The sequence below is a fragment of the Phyllostomus discolor genome, chromosome 7 (assembly GCF_004126475.2).
Source record: "Phyllostomus discolor isolate MPI-MPIP mPhyDis1 chromosome 7, mPhyDis1.pri.v3, whole genome shotgun sequence".
Classification (NCBI taxonomy): Eukaryota; Metazoa; Chordata; class Mammalia; order Chiroptera; family Phyllostomidae; genus Phyllostomus; species Phyllostomus discolor.
In genome coordinates this window covers 85,585,583-85,609,984 of record NC_040909.2, presented here as the reverse complement: position 1 = coordinate 85,609,984, position 24,402 = coordinate 85,585,583, and the positions used below count along the sequence as shown (strand labels likewise).

General features: G+C 39.1%; 1 protein-coding gene across 1 annotated transcript in view; it reads right to left on the bottom strand.

Moving 5' to 3' along the window:
- Nucleotides 1-1,467: 1,467 nt before the first annotated feature.
- ATP6V0D2 (ATPase H+ transporting V0 subunit d2) overlaps nucleotides 1,468-24,402 on the bottom strand; it is a 49,970-nt gene continuing 27,035 nt past the window's right edge. Inside the window, exons 3-8 of the mRNA XM_028518857.2 lie at nucleotides 17,236-17,426; nucleotides 15,499-15,578; nucleotides 14,188-14,265; nucleotides 4,414-4,605; nucleotides 3,261-3,335; nucleotides 1,468-1,937 (exon numbers count right to left, since the gene is read on the bottom strand). Of these exons, the coding sequence (XP_028374658.1) occupies nucleotides 1,776-1,937; nucleotides 3,261-3,335; nucleotides 4,414-4,605; nucleotides 14,188-14,265; nucleotides 15,499-15,578; nucleotides 17,236-17,426 (778 nt within the window). The 3' untranslated portion in view covers nucleotides 1,468-1,775. The remainder of the gene's footprint in view (nucleotides 1,938-3,260; nucleotides 3,336-4,413; nucleotides 4,606-14,187; nucleotides 14,266-15,498; nucleotides 15,579-17,235; nucleotides 17,427-24,402) is intronic.

Sequence of the window (24,402 nt, the reverse complement as noted above, 5' to 3'; positions counted from 1 at the left end):
GTACCTTGAAAGTGGTGTACTCCATACTTCTGGGCCTTTTTGCTAAATGTCTTGGCACTCCTGATGGCAAGTGTGGAATTTTCCCAGGAGACCATCTATGAGTGGTCCTGCTCTGCAGATACAGCTGCTCTGACCACTGATGCAGATATTTAAATGTGACTCCTTCCTGGATGTCTCTGCTCTGACCATGTGGGCAGATATGTCTCCTTGCCAGATGTGTTTACTCTGACTTAGGTAATTTTCCTGTTAAACCAAAGTGTCATTGCTGACTGACAGTCATTTTAGTTGACATAAGTGACTTCACTTTGTTTTATATACTTTATCCTATCTTGATCAGACCAATGCCATTTTATTGATCTTCCTCTCTATAGGACTATTGTGTCACACATTTCAGTCTTTGCTATGATGGCATCTTCTACTCCACCAGGTCTGGCACATCTGACATTGTTGATAGTATCTTTTATGTGGTAGACTTAAGAGTTATTACTAATGAAACCCCTTGTGGGGGTTCAGACTGAACCACCCCAAGATGTGCCTCTATGGTATAAGGATTGTTTCAAGCTAAAGACAATGTTAGCTTCAGGCTCAAGAGAAGTTTATGACCCTGCCACCCTTTAACTAGTTAGAACTTGAATTAGGAGCTTTACCCATAATAGATTATCAACAATAATCTCTTTCTGATCCACCTATAATGGCAAGGCAAACTTATATTTACTAAACTTTGTTCTTAACATCTTGCAATGACCCTTGGAGCTCCTAAGGTGACTTACTTCATCACTAGCTCAGGGTGTCTTCTATACCTAGATCCTTCTTTCTCTCTGATTCTCTCATTTATGCAGGATCCTCATATACACATATGTATTAAATTTGGCTATTTTCTCTTGCTAATCTATCTCATGTCTATGTAATTATTAGAACATCCAGCAGAATTTTAAGGTAGCGGAGAGTTTCTTCCTCCCCTACAACAGCAAGAATGAATTTTCTATTTGGGAACCTCTTTTATTTTGAAAGAAAGAACTTGAGCAGTGTGTATTGCTTTTCTTTCTTTGGGCAGCTCTGTGCACCATTTCCACTGAAGTTTTATAGAGAATCCATGAGGTACAAATTGACCTTGTGATTTATGCTTCTCAGTGTGTAAAATACAGTTAGTGAGTATTTTTTCAAAGCATGAAAGAACCATAAGAAAGAGCTATATCTTTTGTTTAGAGAAAGCAGTATAAGTTATTAGTTGTAGCCTCAATAACAAATTTAACATTACTTGCATCCAGGGAATCTTATTCAAAACTGGCAGCTCTTCTGAGCCTACCAGATCAAAGTGTATTTGAAAAAAGGAAATTTTTCCTATCACATGTGGTCCAAGTGGACTACATACAGCTCTGGATTTTTGTGGACTGACAATTAAAAAGTAAAACAAACAGTATATGGGCCCATGGAGAAGAATGAAGAGCTGGAGTAAAACAATTTTATTAGACTTGATTTTTTAACACAACAAAATAAAAATAGGGGAAGTACCAAAGGGTTAATTAAGATTAATGCTTAAAGCCTGGTGAAGAGTGAGACACAAATATGGAAACAAGATTTAAGGCTGCAAGAGGAAAAATGAGAACTTGGTTTCAGGGCTGGTTTACTGTGTTTCTAGAGGGCCTGCAATTCCTAAAGGGGCCATGTGGCTTCCTTCTGTGTGACCTAGATAATCTAACACAATTCTTTTCATTTTCCTCAATAGCTTCCTCTTCACATTTATGGTTTTTCTGCATCTGAGGACCTGTGCTGGGTTACAGAGTTGGAATATAGCTATTAATTTTAGTCCAATATCTTTGTGAGATGCATTCTGCAATCCACACGATATTTCTCATTTCTTGTTCCCTCAATTTAATGTAAGCATAAAACACACCACAGTGGAACTGCCTGTTGAATGCCAACACGTTCATCTTCACCTGAGGAAAAAAAATAACACAGATCATCAGCTCATTTAAAGCTTACATTATTTATGAAGCAACAAACTACAGACTGGCTTGTGCTTGAGCATATTAAAGGCAGACAATAGCAATTTAAAAAGTAAGCTTGTAGGCAATCTTCATATCTTAGCAGTGTTGTGAGCACAGATTCTTAGGACCTTGGTGTTGTGTGTGTGTGTGTGTGTGTGTGTGTGTGACTTCGGTGTTATATTTACTTGGCTTCTAGCGAGTGGGCTTATCTCATTTAGGGAAAGTATTTTTCCTTGGTCACAGCTTTTAAAAATTTAAAAAGGTTTTTAGGCTGTCTAACTCCTCTCTAGGGCAACATCCCAGACACCTGGAATTTAGTCTCAGAGATATTATGAGATTTTTCTAGTATGCTCTGCAGCAACCTGACTTACAATTCGGTTGTTTTGATAGACACAGAGAGCAGTGGAAAAGGTTCAGAGTAGGACTGACAGGAACCCCACCCTGTTTGCTGGTACTTGTGCAGCCTCACGGTCATGTTAATTTCAGGGTTCTCTGTTGGTTCCAATCAATCAAATTAGAAGGGCCAGTGGTCTGGAGAAATGAATAGAATAGAGGGGAAGGAATTTCAGGGGAAAGGGGGAAGGGTTTACAGAAACAAGTATAAAGGACACATGGACAAAAACTGGGGGGGGTGGAAATGGGAAGTAGGTAGGGAGGACTGGGGGGGCTGGGATGGGAGTAAAAGATAGGAAGCTATACTGGAACAACAATTAAAATTTAAAAAATAACTTAAAAAAAGAATACACTAGAAAAATTTTCTAGTTTTGGGGGACCTTACGTGGTACAAAAAATATAAGACAATACAATAAAAAAGTCCTTTTGTTGACCAGCTTACTACCCAGAAATTGACTGTAGATGAATTAAATACCTTTCTTCCTTTTTAGGAAAAGAATGATCAGGACTCTATGGATTTCCTTTAAGAACAATTACTAACTGTGATAACTGTGTCTTGAAATGTATCATAACCCTAGTTAAATCCATGAAGGGATGGATTGGAGTGAGGTGCTCCTACCAGGATGTACACCATGAGGACAATCTCTGATCACAACTATGCCTGGTGTTGTTTCTCTTGATCATCATGGAAGCACTGCATTATTCCCAGGGTGCCACTCTGCATATTTATCTGGACTGGGCAATTCCACAAGAAGCCACAATATGAGAACCACAGGGCCTACTGAAGCAGAGATCTGATGCTCAAAGTAAGAAGATATTTAAAACCCAGAGCAAGAAAAAAGTATGTATAAGCTGATAGTATTTCTATGACTAGGATACCTCATGCTCATAAAACACATCTAAAGACTTTCCCCCACTGCCATCACCCACAGTCTCAAACAAAGGCTTGTATATCTTAAAAAGAAAATAGACTATTTTAAAATAAATTTTCATTTCTTATAAATATATATGATATATAATATTTTCCTAGAAATAAAAATATTGTGCATCAATTTTACAAACCTATCCAGAACACTATAAATATCAAGGTTTCTGAATGAAAGTGGTGGGATTGCAGCCCATTGGGGGTTGCAGACTCTGAGGCCTGAGGGCAGAAGATCCTCCTCAGTGTGTAGCATGTGATCTCAGGTCCACAGTCAGGCTTAGGGTTCGTTAGCCACACTCCAGGGCTCAATGAACACTCCGTCAGTATGAGTTCATGGGCTCTTTGGGATGACAACTAATAGGATTCACATGGAAGTTCAAGTGTAGAAGAGGTGGAAATTGGGAAGAAGCTCACATTTTAATATTATGCTATAAAGCCTCTTGCAGTGACATGAGATGTTACAGAGGTCTGAACATTGTTTGCTGACTTTGATCTTTCCCAGAGGGCTTTGGGAATCCATAGGGAAAGATGAGAGGAGGGTCCTTCCAGCTCTGGAAAATTACCTGCAGGATCTGTGTGTTGCATCCATAAGTTAGAAAGAATGGGATAGGAGAAGGAGTATAACTTGAGCGAAGAAGGTTCAGGCTCCATACCTCTTTCCATTCCCTGCTCCTGGCCACTGAGCCCAGGAAGTACACAAACTGACATACCTTTACCCTCCCTCATATTTCAAGTAGAAATTTGGTACCTGACCCTGTTTACCCACTGGGTGCTTCAAAGAATTGCTGGGTCAGGCTATCTTACATAACACTGACATGTGCTCACATTTCCAGAACACCAGTCTCTTGGGGAATTTGCTTTATCAAGCACATCAAAAGAAGTACTCCAATGACTGCTTCTTGGAGAATTAAACAGTCCTTGCATGGCAGGAACCTTAAAGAGCACCCACTTGGGTTAGAATCATAAATATTTCTCTGGGAGAGACATCACAGCAAGAGATATGGCTTTCCACCTTACAAATATTACAAGTGCTGTAGATGAGAAGTGTCAATGTGATATATGCCTTCTAAGGCACACGTGATGAAGTCACACAGATGTCTGTGGAACCCTGGAATCACATTCTCCATAGTAGTCTACTACTTTCTTCATCTGTTCAAAGTCATCCACTTGGGCCAGCAGATGCAGCCCCTCAGGGTTGAGCTTGCCACAGGTTGGGTAGAGGGCCTGCCGGTCATCTTTGCTTAATTTGGTGCCAAAGGAGTTAAGAGTGATGATAAAAGCATGTCTGTTGGCCTCAAACTGAATCAGCGAGAGATAAAATCAGTGAGATCTAACCATCCATCTACTCAATGCCATAATCAGAGCCCTAAAGAGATAAAACCATTTTCAAAGTGATTTGCTTTCCTTTTGGATCTATGTCTAATTATAATGCAGACATGTTGTTAACATTCCCTCGGTCTTTTCTCATAATGGAGTAATCTGTTAGCTAGAGAAGGATCATACAGCAATGTTAATGGCCTATATTGCTCCTGAAACCCTAATCTTTAGTTTCCAGCCACTCAATTACTCACCACCAGTCTCAAATGTCTCTTCCATAAAAATGGGAGTAATACCAACTTGTTGGGGTCCATTTAGGGACAGAACAAGATAATGTAAGTGGAAATCCCTAGAGGGATGTTTGGAAGAAAAAGTGCAGGCCATACACGTTTGTATTCTTTTCTGACCATTGGTGCGAGTAGTAATCTTTTTTACATGATGAAAATTAGTGCTACTACCATTTGGATTCACATGGCTTTGGTTTTCTTTCTTTTTTTTAAAGTCCTCAGTTAAATATCAATAACTCTAACTCTGTAGCTAAGAATTATGTGGCTTGGGGCAAGTTATCTTCCTCTCAGGGCTCTGTTTCCTCGTTTGTAAGGTTTGTAAGGGTTTGGCACTTGAACAAAGAGCCCCATGTCAGGCCTTTCCAGTTCATTGAACCAGTTTTTCTCAGAATTTCTTTCTATTCCTTTGAGCTCTATATTTCTTCTGTCTCCTGGTTCTACTCTGACCATCCCATCACAGCCTGGCCTTTGTGGGCTCCTCCACTTTCTTGGATGTTTGTTGTGGTGCCCTTGGGCTATGAAACTCTTCTCTATACCTGAGGCACCCTGCACTTAATATATTATTTTAAAATCTGCATGGATTTTTCTCCCTACTATACTCTAAAATCTTTGTGGGATCACTTGTTCATTGTTCAATTTTGAATATCCAGTGCATGACACGTAGGAAGATCTTAAGTGTTTACTGAATGCAACAGAATGATCTATGATTCTGCTACTTTAGATGTCCTTTGATTAGCTTCGTTTTGACTAACTGATAACAAAGGCAGACTTGCCACAGATTTTACTCTTACATGAGAACTCTTACATGAGAACAGGTGTTTCCTTTTCCAAGTGAGTTAGTTTCTTCTGATCCTTCTGAGTACTCTCATAGAAATTATGAGTAAGCTAGAGGCAGGGGCCGCCTTATTTGGAAGCAAAAGCAGCTGCCTCTGGCACCTGAATAGATCTAGTCCTGTTGGTAATTTTAGACCTTTCAGGGGTAAGAGAAGATGGGCAAGAGGGAGATTCATGACAAAAGAGACCTTTAAATAAAAATCAGGGTGGGGGAGAAACCGTGGAGTTAATTGTTCCAGAGTTCTTCAGTGTGATTCCTCATGGTCAGATGATATGATTTTCTGGAGAGAACTGGTGTCGTGAAGGGTAGGGGATGGGTGGAAGTTTTCTTCAGGCCTACAAAGCACAGTCACAGCTGGGGAAGTAGGGAGTCAAGGGAGGGACAGGGAAGTGGTCATTGAGCATGATGAGCTTCACAGTCCATTGCCAAGAGGACAGGACCATGACTTGGGCAGTGGACTACTGAACAGCCCATGAACTAGGTTCTAGCTTTGAGAACATGTCTTCTCTTTGTTTAAAATGCACGTACTCTATTCTGTAACAACTTGTTGAAATCCTACCCACTTTTGAGGTCCCATAAAAAACCACCTTTTTCATAAAAAGCCCTTCTGTTTCCTCCCTAACTGATTATGATTTCTTTTGACCCCTATTATACAGCAATTTCCCTTTTTTCTGTTGTATATTGACCTTACTGCATTCCTCTAGTTTAGAGGCTCTATCTGTATGTTTACATCTGTGCTCTTAGTGAAAAGAACTATAATTTGGAATTATAAAAAGGCTGCACTATTCTTGCCCATCTCTAAGCAGACATTTGACACACATTATGGATCTGATTATGGAGGAGATGAAATGGGGCAGGATTCATTTCTCTAAAGCCCTGTATCTTTTACAAAGGGTTTGGCATTTGTGGGCACAGGTTATGTCAGATGTCCTGTCTTCTCCTTCATGCCTGCCTACAAATACTTATTCATTATGAGTATACAACTTTTTTGTTGTTGTTCAAGAAGATAACAGTGTACTGTTGACTTATTAAAAATTACTGTCAGTTGCACCTAATAGAGCTGGGCTGTCTGGTCACCTGTTCTTGCCAGTTCACAACTCAAAGAAGAAGTGGGTGGGAGGGTGGGTGGCAATGGAGGTGGAGGACAGCGACATGAGACATATATTCTGACCCATTTTAATACTATGCTGTCCATTTTACAGAGACATCATTCTTATTGAGTTCTGATGTTTTATAGCACATGCAGTGTGATCTTGTTTATAATTTAGCACTTACTTTTATGTAAGAATTGTGAATTTAATGTAGAGATAATATAATATAATGGGTAAACATGTAGGAATTGGAGCCAGGGACCAGGAAGCTTGAGTTCAGATCTTGAGACTACCACTCACTGTGTGACATCAGGAAAGTTATAGCCTTCTCTGTGCCTCAGTTGCTCCTTTCGAAAAATAGATACTAAGCTACTCATCTCTTCGTGCTATTTTGAAGTTCAAGTGAATTCATGTATAGAAAGCACTGAGGACAGTATCTGACACATAAGTGTTAACTAGTTAGTAATAGTGCCACTGTATACCTTTCGTTACTTTTAACATAACTCCTATTTCACTCATTTTGTTGGTATGAAGTATATGAAACATTTCTAAACCATAGAAATTATATCATGTAGAGACTATATTTTGAGTCATGAATAATGTGGCTTCTTCTAGTGTGGCTAGTAGTTAAATTTATGAAAACAAAAGGATGGACCTTCATGGGGTCTCCAGGTTATTCATGTGACCAGCACATCTGAAAGAGACTTACATACTTTCTGAGATTGAATATACCATGAAAAAGTGTTATTTATTTATCAATGTCCACATTCTATCTGATATAAATAAGAACAAAAAATATCTTTTGGAGTTCTCCACTGATCAACTTTTTACTTTAAGGACTGCTTTGGCTTTAAGAGTTTCATCAGGGGGCAGCAAAGTGTATTTAACTAAAATTTAAATGATTACCTGTTTTGAGGGGAACTAATTTTCCCATATGCAGTTTCAGAACATTAGGTTATAATACATGCAGATGAAGTTATTCAGGTTTTTCTTTTCCTCTTTTTTTCCCCTAAATGGTAGTTCTTGTCAGGCTTTTCTTGAAATCAGAAGTCACTGAAATATTTAAGGACCTACCCACCAATGAAGAAGTTACTGTAACAGGTAATCTAATGATTAAAGATATTCTTTGGACCAAACTTGATTTCACAGGGCTTTTGTAAGCCCAGAAGAATATATGCATATATATAATTCAAATTATTTTAAACTATACATTAATTTTTAAATACAAATGGCTGAGGAAACCAGCAAGACAGATCTACAGATACAGACACTGTTGAATGCCAGCTATGCCCAGATACCCAAGATCCTTCTGATGCCTGAATTTCCTGTGCATTTGCAGAGAACAACAGAGACAAGAGACCTCTGGACACAGATAAAATCTGTAATGATAAAAGGGATTTAAGTGTATAACAACATCAATTCAAGGGGTAGAAGCCAGCTGTGAACTCCTAACCATAGACTTTCTACCCAGTGCTGGGGTGCTCGATGGCTGATTGGGGTGTCCTCTGTTAGCATTTCCATAGGGGACAAAGCCCATTATGGACTTTGATGGCAGCTTGTGAGTTTTCAGTGGCTTCTCTCCTTGGAGGGAAGCTGGGTGATCTTATGAGTTCTGACCATGCAGTAATTACCACAGTTTATTAATTTTTTATTGTATTTTTCCCATTAACATTTAGTCTCCTTACAACATCCTCCACATCATCACCAGCATTTGTTGTTTGCAGATTTATTGATGATAGCCATTCTGATAGGTGTGAGATGATTTTTTATTGTGGTTTTAATTTGCATTTGTCTGATAATTAGTGATGTTGAGCATCTTTTCGTATGCCTATTGGACATCTGTGTGTTCCCTTTGAAGAAGTGTCTATTCAGGTCCTTTGCCCATTTTTTAACTGTTTTTTTTTTTTTGGTTTGAGTTTTGTAAGTTCTTTATTAATGTTGGATATTAACCTCATATCAGATGTATCGGTGAATATGCTCTCTCATTATGTGGGTTGTCTTTTTATTTTGTTGATTTCCTTTGCTGTGCAAAAACCTTTTAGTTTAATGTAGTCCCATTTTTTAATATATTATATTGATTATGCTATTACAATTGTCCCATTTCCCCCCTTTATTCCCCTTGGCCCTGCACACCTGCTCCCACCTGCATTCCCCCCTGTTTAGTTCATGTCCATGGCTTGTACATATAAGTTCTTTGGCTTCTACATTTCCTATACTATTCTTAACCCTCCTCGTCTATTTTCTACCTACCATTTATGTTACTTATTTTCTGTAACTTTTCCCCCCTCTCCTCCTCCCACTCCTTAACTGTTAACACTCCATGTGATCTCCATTTCTGTGATTCTGTTCCTGTTCTAGCTGTTTGCTTAGTTTGCTTTTCAGTTTTTTAGGTTTAGATATTGATATATGTGAGCTGACTATCATTTTACTGTTCATATTTTTTATCTTCTTTTTCTTACATAAGTCCCTTGAACATTTCATATAATAAGAGCTTGGTGATGGTGAACTCCTTTAACTTGATCTTATCTAATCTTATCTTGATCACTTCATCTGCACTTCTATTATAAATGATAGCTTTGCTGGTTAGACTAATCATGTGTAGGTTCTTGCCATTCATGAATTTGAATACTTCTTTCCAGCCCCTTCTTGTCTGCAAGGTTTCTTTTGAGAAATCAGCTGATTGTCTAATGGGAACTCTTTTGTAGGTAACTGTCTCCTTTCCTCTTGCTTTTAAGATTCTCTCCTTATTTTTGATCTTGGCTAATGTAAGTATGATGTGCCTTGGTGTGTTCCTCCTTGGGTCCAACTTCTTTGGGACTCTCTGAGCTTCTTGGACTTCCTGGAAGCCTATTTCCTTTGCCAGATTGGGGAAGTCCTCCTTCATTATTTGTTCAAATAAGCTTTCAATTTCTTGCTCTTCCTCTTCTCCTTCTGGCACCCCTATGGTTTGGATGTTGGAATGTTTAAAGATATTCTGGAGTTTCCTAAGCCTCTCTGCATTTTTTTTGAATTCTTGTTTCTTCATTCCGTTCTGGTTGAATGTTTCTTTCTTCCTTGTGCTCCAAACCATTGATTTGAGTCCTGGTTTCCTTCCTGTCACTGTTGGTTCCCTGTAGATTTTTCTTTATTTTACATGATGCAACCTTCATTGCTGCCTGAGTTTTCTATGCTGTTGAAGTACTTAGTGGGTTCCTGGAGCATCCTGATAACCAGTGTTTAGAACTGTGTATCTGATAGGTTGGTTATCTCTTCATCACTTAGTTGTATTTTTTTCTGGAGCTTTGAACTGTTCTTTCATTTGGGCCATTTTTTTTTTTTTTTTTGTCTCGACATACCTGTTCCATAGTAAGGGACAGAGCCTTAGGTGTTCACCAGGGCAGGGCAACCCACGTGGCTGTGTTGTGATACTGTATGTAGGGGAGGGGTCTGAGAGGGAACAGTGCAGCTTGTTCCACTCTCTGCCAGTTTTCAGTCACTTCCCCTACTACCCACAAGCAAATTGGGCCTTTCTGGTGCTGATTCCCAGGTGGCTGGGCTTGTGTATGTTCTAGGACCCTATGGGTCTCTCCAACAAACTCTCCGGTGAGGCTGGGAGTTTCTCCTACTGCTGTCTCAACCCCCACAGGTGTTTTTGGTCAGAGGCTTTGAGGCTTTATTTCCTTGTACTGGAACCCCAGGATGCGCAGTCTGTATTGCTCCCTGTTTGTTCCTTCTGGTTTATCTGCACTCGAATGTGGGACTGCCCTGTCTACCAGCCACTGCCTTGCCGCAAGTCTTTTCCACCCGCCTGCCTGTCTGCACCCTTCCTACCAGTCTGGATGAATGTTTCTTCTTTAACTCCTAGATTGTCGGACTTCCATACAGTTAGATTTTCTTTCAGTTCTGGTTGTTTTTTGTTTTTTAAATTTATTGTTGTCCTTCTTTTAGCTGTGTGAGGAGACACAGTGTGTTTACCTATGCCTCCATCTTGGCCAAAGTCACAAAATAGCTATAGTCCCATTTGTTTATTGTTTTTCTTCTGTTTCCTTTTCCTGGGGAGATATATCTGATAAAATATTGCTATGAGCTAAATCCAATATTTTGCTATGTTTTCTTCTAGGATTATTATTGTTTCTGGTCTAACATTTAAGTCTTTAATCCATTTTGAATTTATTCTTCTGTGTGGTATAAGAAGGTGGTCTAGTTTCATTTTTCTGCACATATCTGTCTTTTTCCCAATGCCATTTATTGAATAAATTATGTTTAACCCGTTGTATGTGCTTGCTTCCTCTCTCAAACAAAAGGAAGCATTTGTTTCAAGGTATCTTTTGATTTCTTCTTGATTTTGTTGTTGACCCATTCACTGTTTAATAACATATTATTTAGCTGCCAGGTCTTTGTGTATTTTTCAATGTTCTTCTTATGATTGATTTCTAGTTTCATATCATTGTGGTTAGAGAAGGTGCTTATATATTTGAATCTTCTCAAATTTATTGAGACTTTCTTTGTGTCCTGACATGTGGTCTATCCTAGAAAATGTTCCATGTTTATATTCTGCTCCTTTTGTGTGAAATGCTCTGAAGCTATCAATTAAATCCATTTAATATAGTGTGTCATTGAAGGCCACTGTCTCCTTGTTGATTTTCAATGGATAGAAAAATCTATTCATCAAAGCCAAAGGAGTGTTCCAAACCCCAACTGTGACTGTATTTCTGTGCATCTCTCCCCTTATGTCCACTGAGGTTTGCTTTACATATTTAGGTGCTCCTATGTTGGGTATGTAAATGTTTACTAGGGTTATATCTTCTTGTTGGATCATTCCCTTTATCATTATGTGGTGCCCTTCTTTGTCTCTTACTATAGCCTTGGTTTTAAAGTCTACTTTGTTAGGTGTAAGTATCGTTACCCCAGCTTCTGTTCCCTCTCCATTTGCATGAAATATCTTTTTACATCCCTTTACTTTTGGTCTGTGTGAATCTTTCAGTCTGAGATGGTTCTCTTGGAAGCAGCATATATAAGGGTCTTGTTTTCTCATTCATTCAGCTATCCTCTTTATTTTGGCTAGAGCATTTAAGCCATTAAAATTTAAGGTGATTATTGATGGATACATATGTAGTGCCATTTTATTGTTAGACTGCTTTCCTCTCTTTTTTCTTTCTGTTTTTCTTCTTCTTCCACTTAAAGCAAGCCCTACTACTACTACTGTTACACTACTACTGATTTGTTGTTAACAATGTCCTTTAACTTTTTCTTGTCTGGGAAGCTCCTTATTTCATCTTTGGTTTTAAATTATTGCCTTGCCAGGTAAAGTAGTTTTGGTTGTAGGTCCTTTCTTTTCATTACCTTGAATATTTCATGCCACTCTCTTCTGGCCTGAAATGCTTCTGTTGAGTAATCTTCTGTCTAATTGGGCTCCTTGTATGCAATGTCTGCTTTTCTCTTGCAGCTTTTAGGATTCTCTCCTTGTCTTTAAGCCCTGCCAATTTAATTATGATGTGTCTTGGTGTAGGCCTCATTGGGTCCAACTTGTTTCAGACTTTTTGAGTTTTCTGGAATTTTGTGTCTTGTCCCTTCATCAGATTAGGGAAGTTTTCCATCAATATTTCTTCTAGTAGGTTTTCAATCCCTTGCTTGTTCACTTGTCTGCCTGGTATGCCCATGATGCAGATGTTGTTACACTTCATGTTGTCCAAAATGTTTCTTAAGCTTTCCTCATGTCTCTTCAGCTCTCCTGTTTATTTAAATTATTTTTTCTTTTTACTTGCTTTCCCTGATTATTTTTTCTATCTTGCCTTCCAAATCACTGATTTGATCCTCTGCCTCATATAACCTACTGTTTATTTCTTACAGTGTATTATTTATTTCAGATATTGCATTCTTTATTTTTGACTGATCCTTTTTTAATGGTTTCTATGTCTTTTTTCATGTTGTTGAGTATCCTTATAATCATTACTCCAAACTCTCTATCTGATAAATTGCTTGTTTCCATTTTATCTAGTTCTTCTAGAAATATCTCTTTTACTTTCTTGGAATCTGTTTCTTTATTTACCCATTTTGGCTGACTCTTTGTGTCTGTTTCTATGCAAGACTGTGTTGTAGGACTAAGTCAAACCCTGCCTATGACTGGCCCTGAGCACCCTGTTTGGAGCTATCAGTGATCCATAGTGTGTGGCTCTCTCTGCTGGGCATATTTGTGTGCAGAAAGTACCAGTCTGTATATCAAGCTAGGTTTTATCAGCACCATGCCCGGGGGAGGGTCAGCTGAATTCTCAGAGGTTCCAGAAATCTGCCTCTGCCTGCAGGCTTTTTGTAGGATTAATCAGTGAATGTCTTCCAGCTATACTCTTCAGAAACTGGGCTTTAGCACCAGAAGGTGGAGCAGAGAAATTCCTGTGGCCAGGGCTATTGCTTCCCATCAGGCTGATGCCATTTGGAGAGGAGTGCTCCACCTTATAAAGATGGCCTATGTAGTATGGGGAATGACTTAGCACATGGATTCTGGTGGCTATTCCTTCAGTTCTCTCCCCAGAACCACCAGACCCAGACTTTCCTCACATCCAGAGATGTATCTAGTCCACTCTGCCCTCCTTCTGCCATAAGCCAGGATAAGAGGCCACAAATGGAATTTCATGCACTGGCCCTTTAAAAGACTCTGCAACTCCATCCATCTCTCCCTGGCAGACAGAAACCCCACTGCTTTGCACAGCCTTATGTTATTTGGATTCCTTTTACAGTTCTGGTGCTGTAGGCTGGGCATCTCAGCTTGGGGTCTAGACCCCACCCTTCTCAGGAGGTACCCCTTGGCTGCTGAAATATCTCTCCAGCACTTCAGCTGCTGTCTTGCCCATGGAAGCCCAGCCGATCCTCTTACACCTCCTCTGCACTCCCTACCAATATCATTGTGCTGATGTGGCTTCTCTCATCTGTCCATGATTATAAAGTTTTTGTCCAACTAGTGTTCAGTTGGTTATTCAGGATAATTTTTCTGTAATTTAGTTGTAATTCCAGTTTGGTCCTGGTAGGAGGTTAGTGTAGCTTCCACTTACTCCTCAGCCAACTTGGACATCTCAGTACAGTTTATTAAACTTTTAACTAATTATGATTTTTCTTCATACTATACAGCAAATTAATCATGTTCAAACTTTCATAAGCATTATTCTTTTCTAATTCCAAATAACTCTCTGATGTAGTAAACTTGGAAAATATTACTCATAACTGAAGGTATCAAATGACATACACATAATAAAAATATATTGCTTATTTTATTTTAGCTAAAGGAGCTTCTAAGAAAAAGAAATATTAGTAGGATTATATAAATTAAACATGTGTAAGCACATTATTTGACATAAAAATTTCGAGGACTCTTTCTTACCTCAAGAATGTGACACATAATTTCTGCTGTGACATCACCATGATTCTTACAGAATTTATAGAATGCCTCCAGGTAAGACTTAAAAAGAATAACGATCATAAAACAATATGATGAATATATGCTCCTTTTGGAAAATACATGGCTTATTTAATGCATTTAAGGAAGTTGAATTACTTCTCTCATACAGACATATTTTAGAAAAAATTTGGAGGAAATTTTTTTATTAAAGTACATTGTCCAATATGAAAAAGAACTTCATGAAAAACAAAATTGCATTTATCATATCTTATATTACTTACAAGCACTTTTTAAAATGGGTCATGAAATCTCATAGGGTTAGTATTTGCTATTCTAACAAGAGTCTCAAACTCTTTTACAAGGTCAATAAATAACACTCGATTTAGTCCAGTGTATACATTTCATCTTTCAGGAGATGCATTTGAGGTCACTTTGAGCATGGTACTATGGAAAGGCAGCATCTGGACTGCTGTCAGCCTCTCTGTGCTTGAGTCCCAATACTACTACTCACTTGTGAACTGACTTCAACTATTCACCTCACCTTCATGTCTCCATTTTCTCATCTGAGGAATGGATTTAGCACAGTTTTGCTGGATGGATAGAGTGAGTTAATGCATATAAATTACTTTGAATGGTGCCTTCTGTTAGCTATATTCAGGATGCCTCTTGCAAGGCCATACATCTCTTTAACATGTAATGCTTTTAAGAGGACCATGTTTCAGCATACCATGCTATATTTATGGCATGGTCTACATATTTTCAGCTACTCTGTGAGAATGACCAAGGACACTATGGTGTACAAGTGAATAGACAAAATTAACTCTGCCTCTATTACACAGAGATCCTCAGATGATGGCAGCACAGTTCAGACAGATAGCTGACTAGTCCATGAAAAGTGGTACAGATGATGTCATGTGCAGTTTGTCATCTTGATATGCTATCCACTGTCAGTAGATTAACATTGTATGGGACAGGGACTCTTTCACAGCATGAAGGACAGAGACAAACTCTATACAACAGGAGGTTCACTATAAATGCTGGCTGTTTTTAAATTCATCCATCAATTGACACCTTTTATGTTCCAGGCAAAGAGGTGGGGATACAGAGAAAAATAAGGTGCTACTTCCTCTCAACAATCTTCTGGTTGGGAAAGCTGACATGTATGTACACTCTAAATATGCCTCATTTCATAGTTGCAGGACTTGGCTAATGGGCAAAGTCACTTCTAATAAAAACTCTGGTTATGATGTATTATGTAATAAAGAAAAACATACTATTTAGGAAAACAGTTACCTTGTACAGTTTATTGCGCAGTATTTCAATATTCAGTTCATCTAATGTATTTTCGGACATGCAGTCTTGAAAGAATGGAACTGAGAAGAGAAGTCATTGTATAAAATAAGTTAATCAGAAGCATGATTATAAACAGTAGGAAATGTCTCTTGAATTCACCACCCCATGCTCACTAGTGAACATTGGACAGTGGAGTTTCAATCCATAGATGCAATCAACCTAGTAGTACTAATGGCAATAGGACTGACTGTTTATGAGGCATTTATTATGTGTGTGCCTTACACTACACACAAGATACACTTTAACGAGTTAATCTCCACAATGCTTGGAACTGTTCACTTCAAGGCTCACTTTCCGAAGTCTCCTCATTATCAAATAGAAATGCTTAACATTTGTGACCTAACTGTGCGCCAAATTTGGAGTTGTACTTAGTTAGTGTCTTCTTTTGTTTTCAAAACTCTAAAATGGGGGAAATAAGGGAAACTGAATTTCCCCATGTCATTCTTTTGGGACCAGGCAGAGCCCAGCTTTGCGTTCACAGATGTCTGATTCCAGACCCATCCTCCTTCCTCTGTTACTTGTACCCTTAGCATTTGACACTTGATGACACATTTTTTTTCTATTTTTATTATCCCAAATGGCAAGTATTTTGACAAATGATCAATAGTGCACTGCTACTATCCAAAATTTCCTAATGATAATGCTTACAAAATTGCCCCATTAACATTTTGAGTGCTACTTCAGGTCATTTGAAAGATGTTCGGGAGCATCTCAGAAAAATGGCATTCCCACACTTTCCAAAACAAAATGTTTCCTATAATTTAAAATAAAAGGAGAAGGCATTAATCCTAAAAACAGCTACAAAATTAATGTTTTGAAAAATTACAAGTTCTATCATTTATTTACTGTAGTCTAGTACAAAGTACAAGGGTTTGGAGTTTGGGAGATGAGTCTCAGCTCCTTCTTAGCTACAGATGGTTTGTAGGTGACCCTGGCAGATACTGGCTTGATTAAAAAGTTTGTTTTTTTCATGAGGTGGCTCTGGTAGTGCATAGTTTTCTTCAACTTCATTCAAAACAATTTGGTTACACTCTATTGTGACAGCTGTCATACCAGCATGGATTTAAAAAATATTAAAATTGGTGAATTTTTGTGTACCTATTTTAATATTGAAGATGGAAGAAAATACATGTTTCTCCATATTATGCTTTATTATTTCAAGAAAGGTAAAAATGGAACAGAAATGCAAAAATAAAAAGATTTATGCAGTGTAGAGAGAAGGTGCTGTGACTGATTGAACATGTCAAAAGCAGTTTGTGAAGTTTTGTGCTGGACATTTTTTTGCTGTACGATGCAGCACAGTTGGGCAGACCAGTTGAAGTTGATAGTGATCAAATTCAGACATTACATTAAGAACAACCAATGTTATACCACGTGGGAGATACCCGACATAGTCAAAATGTCCAAATCAATAAAATTATTGGTGAAAGTGAAAAATCTGTCTTTTATTTCATGGAAAAAAAGCCAAAGGACTTTTTGGCTAACCCAATAACTTCATTTGTCTTGATCTGAGAAATGAGGGGGCTGGACTAGATGGTTCCTTTATGTCCCTTCCACTTCTGGCAATTCCTATAGAATGACACATGAGTACACGGGAAAAAACTGATTTGGGTGTACATTTCCTAATGACAGTGACAGCACTCAAAGGCAGCAATAGCATCACATCCACATTCATACCTAAGGGTGTTTCTGGACTGTCAAATACCTGGACTGCAATAAAGAGATCAGAAGGCGTCTCTGCGATGTTGACTGCTTCCATTTCCATGAATTGGCCCAGTGGGTGACACTTCCTTAGAGCTTCCTTTACAGACTTTTTCTGCAAGGTGCCATTCATCAGTAGAACCACACTGTTGATCATGTAACTGCACCTGGTGTAGAAGAAGGTTTGGCTGTTAGGAAAATAACTGCATCCTAAAAACCCTTCTCCATTTTCCCCCTGTTACCCTCTCCCACCTCCCCTCTAGTTACTGTCAGTTTGTTCTTAATTTCAATGTCTCTGGTTATATTTTGCTTGCTTGTTTGTTTTGTTGATTAGGTATAAAGGACACATGGACAAAACCAAAGGGTGGTAGGGTCAAGGGTGGGAAGTGGGGATGTCTGGGGTAGAGGGTAGTGGTGGTGGGAAATGGAGACAACTGTAGTCGAACAACAATAAAAAAATGTGAAAAAAAGAGAGCCATAACAGGAAACTCTGAAAAAAAAAAACAACCTGCATCCAAGTAAGATGCACCCCACTCACTGGTAAAACCAACCATCAGGCCCTATTGCTTTGGTTAGGGAAATATGTGTCTCTTCATTTTGAACTCTGGGATGTGAGAGATATGGATGAGCAAATACCTGACTCTCTGGAATGCCAGAGTTGGAAAAAACATATCCAGTGTTATAATAACTGATTAACATTATGAGAAGATGTCCCCTGCAAGTAACTATCACATGGGTGGTATGGGGGTGAGAGTATAAAGTGTCTGCTTTGTCAAGATGGATGGAAAATGGGCTAAAAAAGTTGAGAAATGCAGACTCAGGGCATTTATTTGACTTTGAAAACTGAGCATTTAAGTCTAGGATGAAGCCCAGCATCAAGGATTCGAAATTTAAAATATTTAAAAATAATTTTTGAAAGTTAAATATATTTTATTAAATACTTAATATTTATTTATTAAAAGATTCTGTATTTTTCTTTTCCTGTGAGACCAGATGGTGAACTTTGTAGCTGTGCCACCACACCCACCCCACCTTATCACTAGGACTCCTGACTCATGTTTTATTGATTCCTTACCCATGTGAGCCCTGCTGGGATCCTAATGCTTGTTCACTCATGGGCTTAGCACCTGGGACAGTCTAAGCACTGAGGTCAAGAAGTGACAGAGACACAGACCTTCCTTCACAGAGGGTCCAGTTTGAGGGAAGGACTGAGTACAGAATCCACTAGAATAAATTGCAATGATGTGCACACACTCTGTCAAAGAAATGATGGGGTAGTTTGGGGGTGCAGAATCAGCTGTCAACCTGTCTGGGACCAAACTTCCCAAGGAAAGATGGTCAAGCTGAAACCTTCAGGATGAGTAGCCATCCAGGCAGACAGCTGGGCAGTGGGAAGTGTCTCCAGGCAGGAGGATGTTAGTCTGGGCCTGTGCACAGATGGCAGGCCAAGATTGGGCATGAAGTCCTGACACTGAAGATGTGGAGTATGGCAGTTAGGGTTAACAGGAGATGCAAATTCCTGTAATCAGAAGGGGCATTGTGGTCTATGTGGAATATGGATTACACAGAAAGAGTGGTAAATGCTTACATAGTGAGGTGCTTTACACAAGTTATTTTATCTAATCATGACAATACCACCATGGTGACAATAGGTAATATCTTCCCCATGACATGGCTACCAAATGAGGGACCTGAGAAGCACACTCTGGATTCTTCCTCTGAGCCCTCACCTGTGCTGCTTAGTGGTTGAGGGTGAGAGAAGTCTCAGGTTGTGGAACCATTAGCTGGAAGAGAGCATTGGTCTGGGAGCAGTGCTGTGGGGGCAGGTTGAGATACGATGAGTTCAGTGTGTCTGGGAGCTATCCTAAGGTGATGCCTAGTAGCCCACCAAGCCCTAGTCCTGAGCCAACCATGGATACAGACACCAGTGGGGGTGCCAGGAGGGGTGGTTTCAGGTGAAATCATCATTGTTGGGAATTATAGCCTAGTGTGAGTAGAGTTCTGTCCTGAGAACTCTGGGGAACCCCAACATTTAAGAACTTTGATGGAACCTGAGAAGGACTGAGTAGTAGTAGGAAAACTAGAGCAGAGAATTCTGGGAAGTACTAGAGTTCTAGGAAGAAGGTGCTGGAGCATCAGAGGCCAGGGAGGAGTACAGGCAGACAATGAAGTGTCCACAGCATACAGCCACTCAAAAGTTACCTGGGAATGCAGGGAGGACACCTTCTTTGGACTTTGTGGAAGGGGGAGAAAAGAGACAGAAACCTGGTTCCTGTGTATTTAAAATGAGTGAGAAGTAGAGTTTTAACAAACAGAGTTCAAACTACAAGCCAGCCTTAAGGGAAGGGGAAAATAATAGTATGAACACCCAGTAGTCAAGGGGATGTCTCACTTTCAGTTTAGGTATTTGTGTTTTTTTTTTAAGATGAGAGAAAAGTGAAGATGTTTAAGTGAAAGAATGAGGTGTTGGTCTAAAGAGCTAAAGGACAGCCAATGAGTGAGTCAAAGTCCTCTAGAGAAGGGACATTGATGGGACTCAATTACTGCCACAATCTGGGCTTGGAAATAATACCTTTCACTGGCATGTCCTGGAATCAGGCTACATGGTTGACTGACTTCCTGTGCAGGATATACTCTTTACTGGGAAAGAGTCTCCTTCATGGTGGGGCTTTGCAGTTTGCCCCAATGAAAGTCTAGCTAAGGAAGTTTTGAAGCAGGAAATTACCTCCTTACAAAATGCACATGACTATAAAGTTTCTTCACCTTCCAAACAGTAGAGCCAAATGTAGAGATTATGGAATTTTAGAATCCTTCTCTCTTGAAAATGATATTCCAAATGGATGTGCTTATCTTTATTGCCTCTGTAGGGCTCAAAAGCTATTACCTGAGAGGGCAGCTGCCAGTGCTTAATAATCCCTAGCAGATATTTCATTATTGTGACATCACCCCTGTAATGTAGACATGAACTTCCAACATTCCCAATCTGCAGATGACTATTGAACCAATATTGATGGCCAACCAATGTCAATGGTGTGTGTGTGGATGTGCACAAGGGTATACTGAGTATTGTTATCTTATATAGCAAAGAGCTATAGAGATTGGATTCTGGTTTATTTCAACTCATTATTTAAGTGGCCCTATATCTAAGATGGACCAGTAACACCAGTTCTCATAGTGTTGTTCAGGAAATGGAGTGAGAACACAGCCTATATCAGGGTCAGGAGAGGGTAGTGTGTCTCCTATCCCCTCCCTCACCTCCTTGACACATATGCACCAGGTATATAATAATCATTGGTTTGCTGGGGTGACAGGGGATATGGGCCCAGAAGACAATTTACTCTCTCCAGACTAATCTTTACAGACCTCCAGGGCCATTCATATGGTGGTTAGCAATGAAATCACTGCTGATGGCGCCTGAGTAATTTTTGAGCTAAAAAATACCTGGGAATTTGCCTGGTTCAAAGCACTCATGTTTTGGGTACCTGTGCTCCTAAGTGGTGTCAGACCCAGGATTAGTGCCTCTCCAATCAGTGAATTTCTTTCCTCCTCACACTGCAGAGTCTACAATGTAGACAAACATCCTCATTTATAGCCTCTCCTAAATATTTTATTCTGTTACTGACATGGTACCTGCAGGAATCATGAAGTCACCTAAAATTATGATGCAGAAAGTGACTCAATTTAAAAAATGTCAGGTTGTAAAATATTTTTTAGTGGCAACTCTTTTTGTGGTTTTTACTACATGCCAGGCATACATACATGTTCTCACCCAACCTCATAATTCAGTGCTGCACAGACCATGATAATCACCACTTCACAGGTGAGAACTGAGATGTATTTACACCTTGTTCCAGGTCACTGTGGGAAAGAGGCAAAGTCAGACCTTAAAGCCAAACTCTGGCTCCCCATTAGGTTCAGATAAACCAGCTCAGGCCAGACAACATTTTAACATTTCCTTTTTGGTCTCTGAGCTACTCTTTCTCCTTTGCATCCAATATTATTTGAGGATCTTGAGAGGAGCTATAATATCTTCCCTGTTGATAAACTTTCAAATTGTGTGCTAATGGAACAGTTGTGAAAAGGTCAGGTGATAGAGAGCCATAGACTTGGTGTGTTAAAAGAACCATTCTATGGTTAAAACACTGAGGTACTTAAGTGTCATTAAGTAGCTGAGAAATGCCTGTCTTGCATGAGACAGAACAGAAATGTCTTCTAAGATCACAGTTTGGTGAAGCTCAAATAAGTCCAGAAGAGATGTGTCAGGTTCTTCCTGAAGACACAGTTACTAAAAACAGGAGTCAAAGCTGGAGGCTTTTTGCATATCCTTTCAGGCTTCTGTAGTCAGACCTTGAGCTGAACTTGAACCTTCATTACCTGCCCTCCCCAAACCATAGAGATATTCAAGGTACACAAAAAGGAAGACATTCATCTATGGAAGGTCACAAGGGAAATGGAGATTTCAATACATTGCAGAACATTTGAAAACGATAGAATCTTGTTGATGGGTGAGAACAGAGAAAAGCCATGGCTCAGAATGTATGCATGACAAAGCAGCTGCAGTGTTGAAAAATTTCCAGGGAAGTGTCAAGCTTGGCTTGGTTCAGGAACAGACGGAGGGATGGGGTGTAAGGCAAGGGATTGGGGCAATTAAGTGGAAAGGGCTGACTATCACTGTCTTTCATGGTCACATTCAAATGAAACCATGCACATAACAATGGTGTGTAAATCCTGAGTTGTCAATGTAGAAGAAACCCAGGCTTTGAAGCAGATACAACTAACTCTGAACCCAGCAATGATTTACAAATGGGAGCTACAGCTCCTCAGTCTTAAAATGGAAATATTTCCTCTCCTGCAAGTGGTGGCATCAAGTTTGCAATACGTATGAGAGCCTTGGTAGAGTGACTTGATCAAGGAGGTTCATACACTCTCGGAGAAGGATGTTTTCCTATAACTGGACTTTGGAGGAACAGGGGCAGAAAACTATAAGCCACATAATCTCTCATGTAAAAATTTGCCATATTTACACTCTTATTAAGCCCGAGATTTCTATATCTCTGTAGTTTTACACTTAGCTCTACTCAACATAATCCTTTCTAAATTTACCTGTTGCTCTTAGAAGATAAGGGGTTATTATCAATCCTAGTGGAAGACTGGTCTGTCCACAAGAACATAAATCATGTTACCTGTTGCAATATTAGCCCAAAGTTTCACTTATATATATTTTATGAAACTTGTTACCATCCTGTTTTACATAGAATTACTCTTGTATTGTTGTTGTTGTTATTATTTTAATCTCTTAGGATATGCTTATTAGTTTTTAGAAAGAGAAGAAGAGAGAGAAACATTGATTGGCTGCCTCCCACATGCATCCTGACCAGAATTGAACCCAGAATTTAGGCATGTGTGATATGATGTTTCCTTTAAGGTTTCTGAACTTTAAAAGTTTTAATGTTATCATTTTTGTGAATATAATTATTAATCTCAGAACAATGCTGGTGAATTAGTCATCATTCATGATAATTGCTTTTATATATAAAAAAGCCTGACCCCTGTGTCAGATGGAGGTTTTTCAAGACTTAGCCTCAATATCTCCCTTTGGGTGTGACTGAGTAACAAGTAATTTGGTAAATTTACTGATTATAACAGATTCATTTCTAAAAGCCTGTGATCTGCCCTGGCTTGTATGGCTCAGTTGGCTGGAGCGTTGTCCTGTTACTGAAAAGTCGCCCATTTCAATTCTCAGTCAGGGCATATGCTCAAGTTTCAGGCTTGATACTGGCTTGATGCTGGCTTGATCCCAATTGGGACAGCCTATTGGAATTACTTTCTTGAATAGATGTTTCACTCTTTCCCCTCCCATTTCTCTCAAATGAGGGTAAAATAAACCTTAAAAAAAATAAAAGCATTGTGACTACACCACAGGGGCCATGTCCTGATATCAGGCTTCTTTCCACCTGGGAGGCTAGGTCTATAACATGTTATGCAGTGTTCTCAGTGCTGATTCTGTGCCAGGTGACCAGAATGATGTGCTGTTTGCCAGGTCATACTTGTCCACGTGGAAAATGCAGATATAGGGACAGGGACATAAAATGCATAATCTGGAGTCATTGTTCATGGAAGGATTGGGGTGTGTGTAAAGTATATTTGGTCATGTTAAATAATTTTATTCCTCAGTGAAATTCCATAAAATGTGCTGATCTAGTTCTGACTGGTGTGGCTCAGTTGGTTGAGCATTGTCCCATAAGGTGAAGGTGGCTGTTTTGACTCTTGGTTGGGGCACATGCCTGGGTTGTGAGTTGGTCTCCGGTTGGTGTGCATGTGAGAGGCAGCTGATGGATGCTTCTTTTTCACATCAATGTTTCCCTGTCTGTCTTAATCCCTTCTTTCCCTTCTCTCTACAAAATAAATAAATAAAATCTTTAACAAATTTTAAAAAATAAAATGTGCTAATCTACTCTTAACAGCCCCTACAGTTCCTCCTTGTGACCTGGACAGTAGGGTTGGAAGTCTTTTCCAATGTGTTCATTTTCAAATGAAAGCTCTCCTTGATTACATTGATGAACATGTGTTATGTTCCAGGTTCATTCAATCCAACACTAACTCTATGTGCTCACCCAGGACAGCCTGACCATTTGGTCTGATTTGCTAAATAGCTTGTTGAGATTTAGAGAATATCCCCATAAACCTTCTGCTTGCTCCTGAAATTGACATTTTGAGTAACATTTCTTACTTATCTGGTTTTCCTTTTTTAAATAGAGAAAAGTGAAAAACAAAATAATTGTAAAAAGTAACTAATTTTATTCGCAGACTCATTTTTCCTTATAGCAAAATAAAATACTGAAAAATTACTTGGAAGTCAGCACTCCCTATAACAGCCTGTTTTAGAACAAGAATGCCAACCATTATGCATTTCTCAAACTCTTGGAACCTTTAGAACACTTTCTTCTAGTACTTCAGATTCTCTATAATCTTGCTTTAACCAGACAGTTCACATTAAACATTCCTCCAATTTACTCATCCTTTTCTGCATCAGTTTCTTTGTTTCTACTTTCTCTAAATGCCTCCCTTCCTTGTTGATTACTAAAAGTTGAGATCCTTTCCACCGTTTAAGACTATAATCAAATACCACATTTTTATTAAACT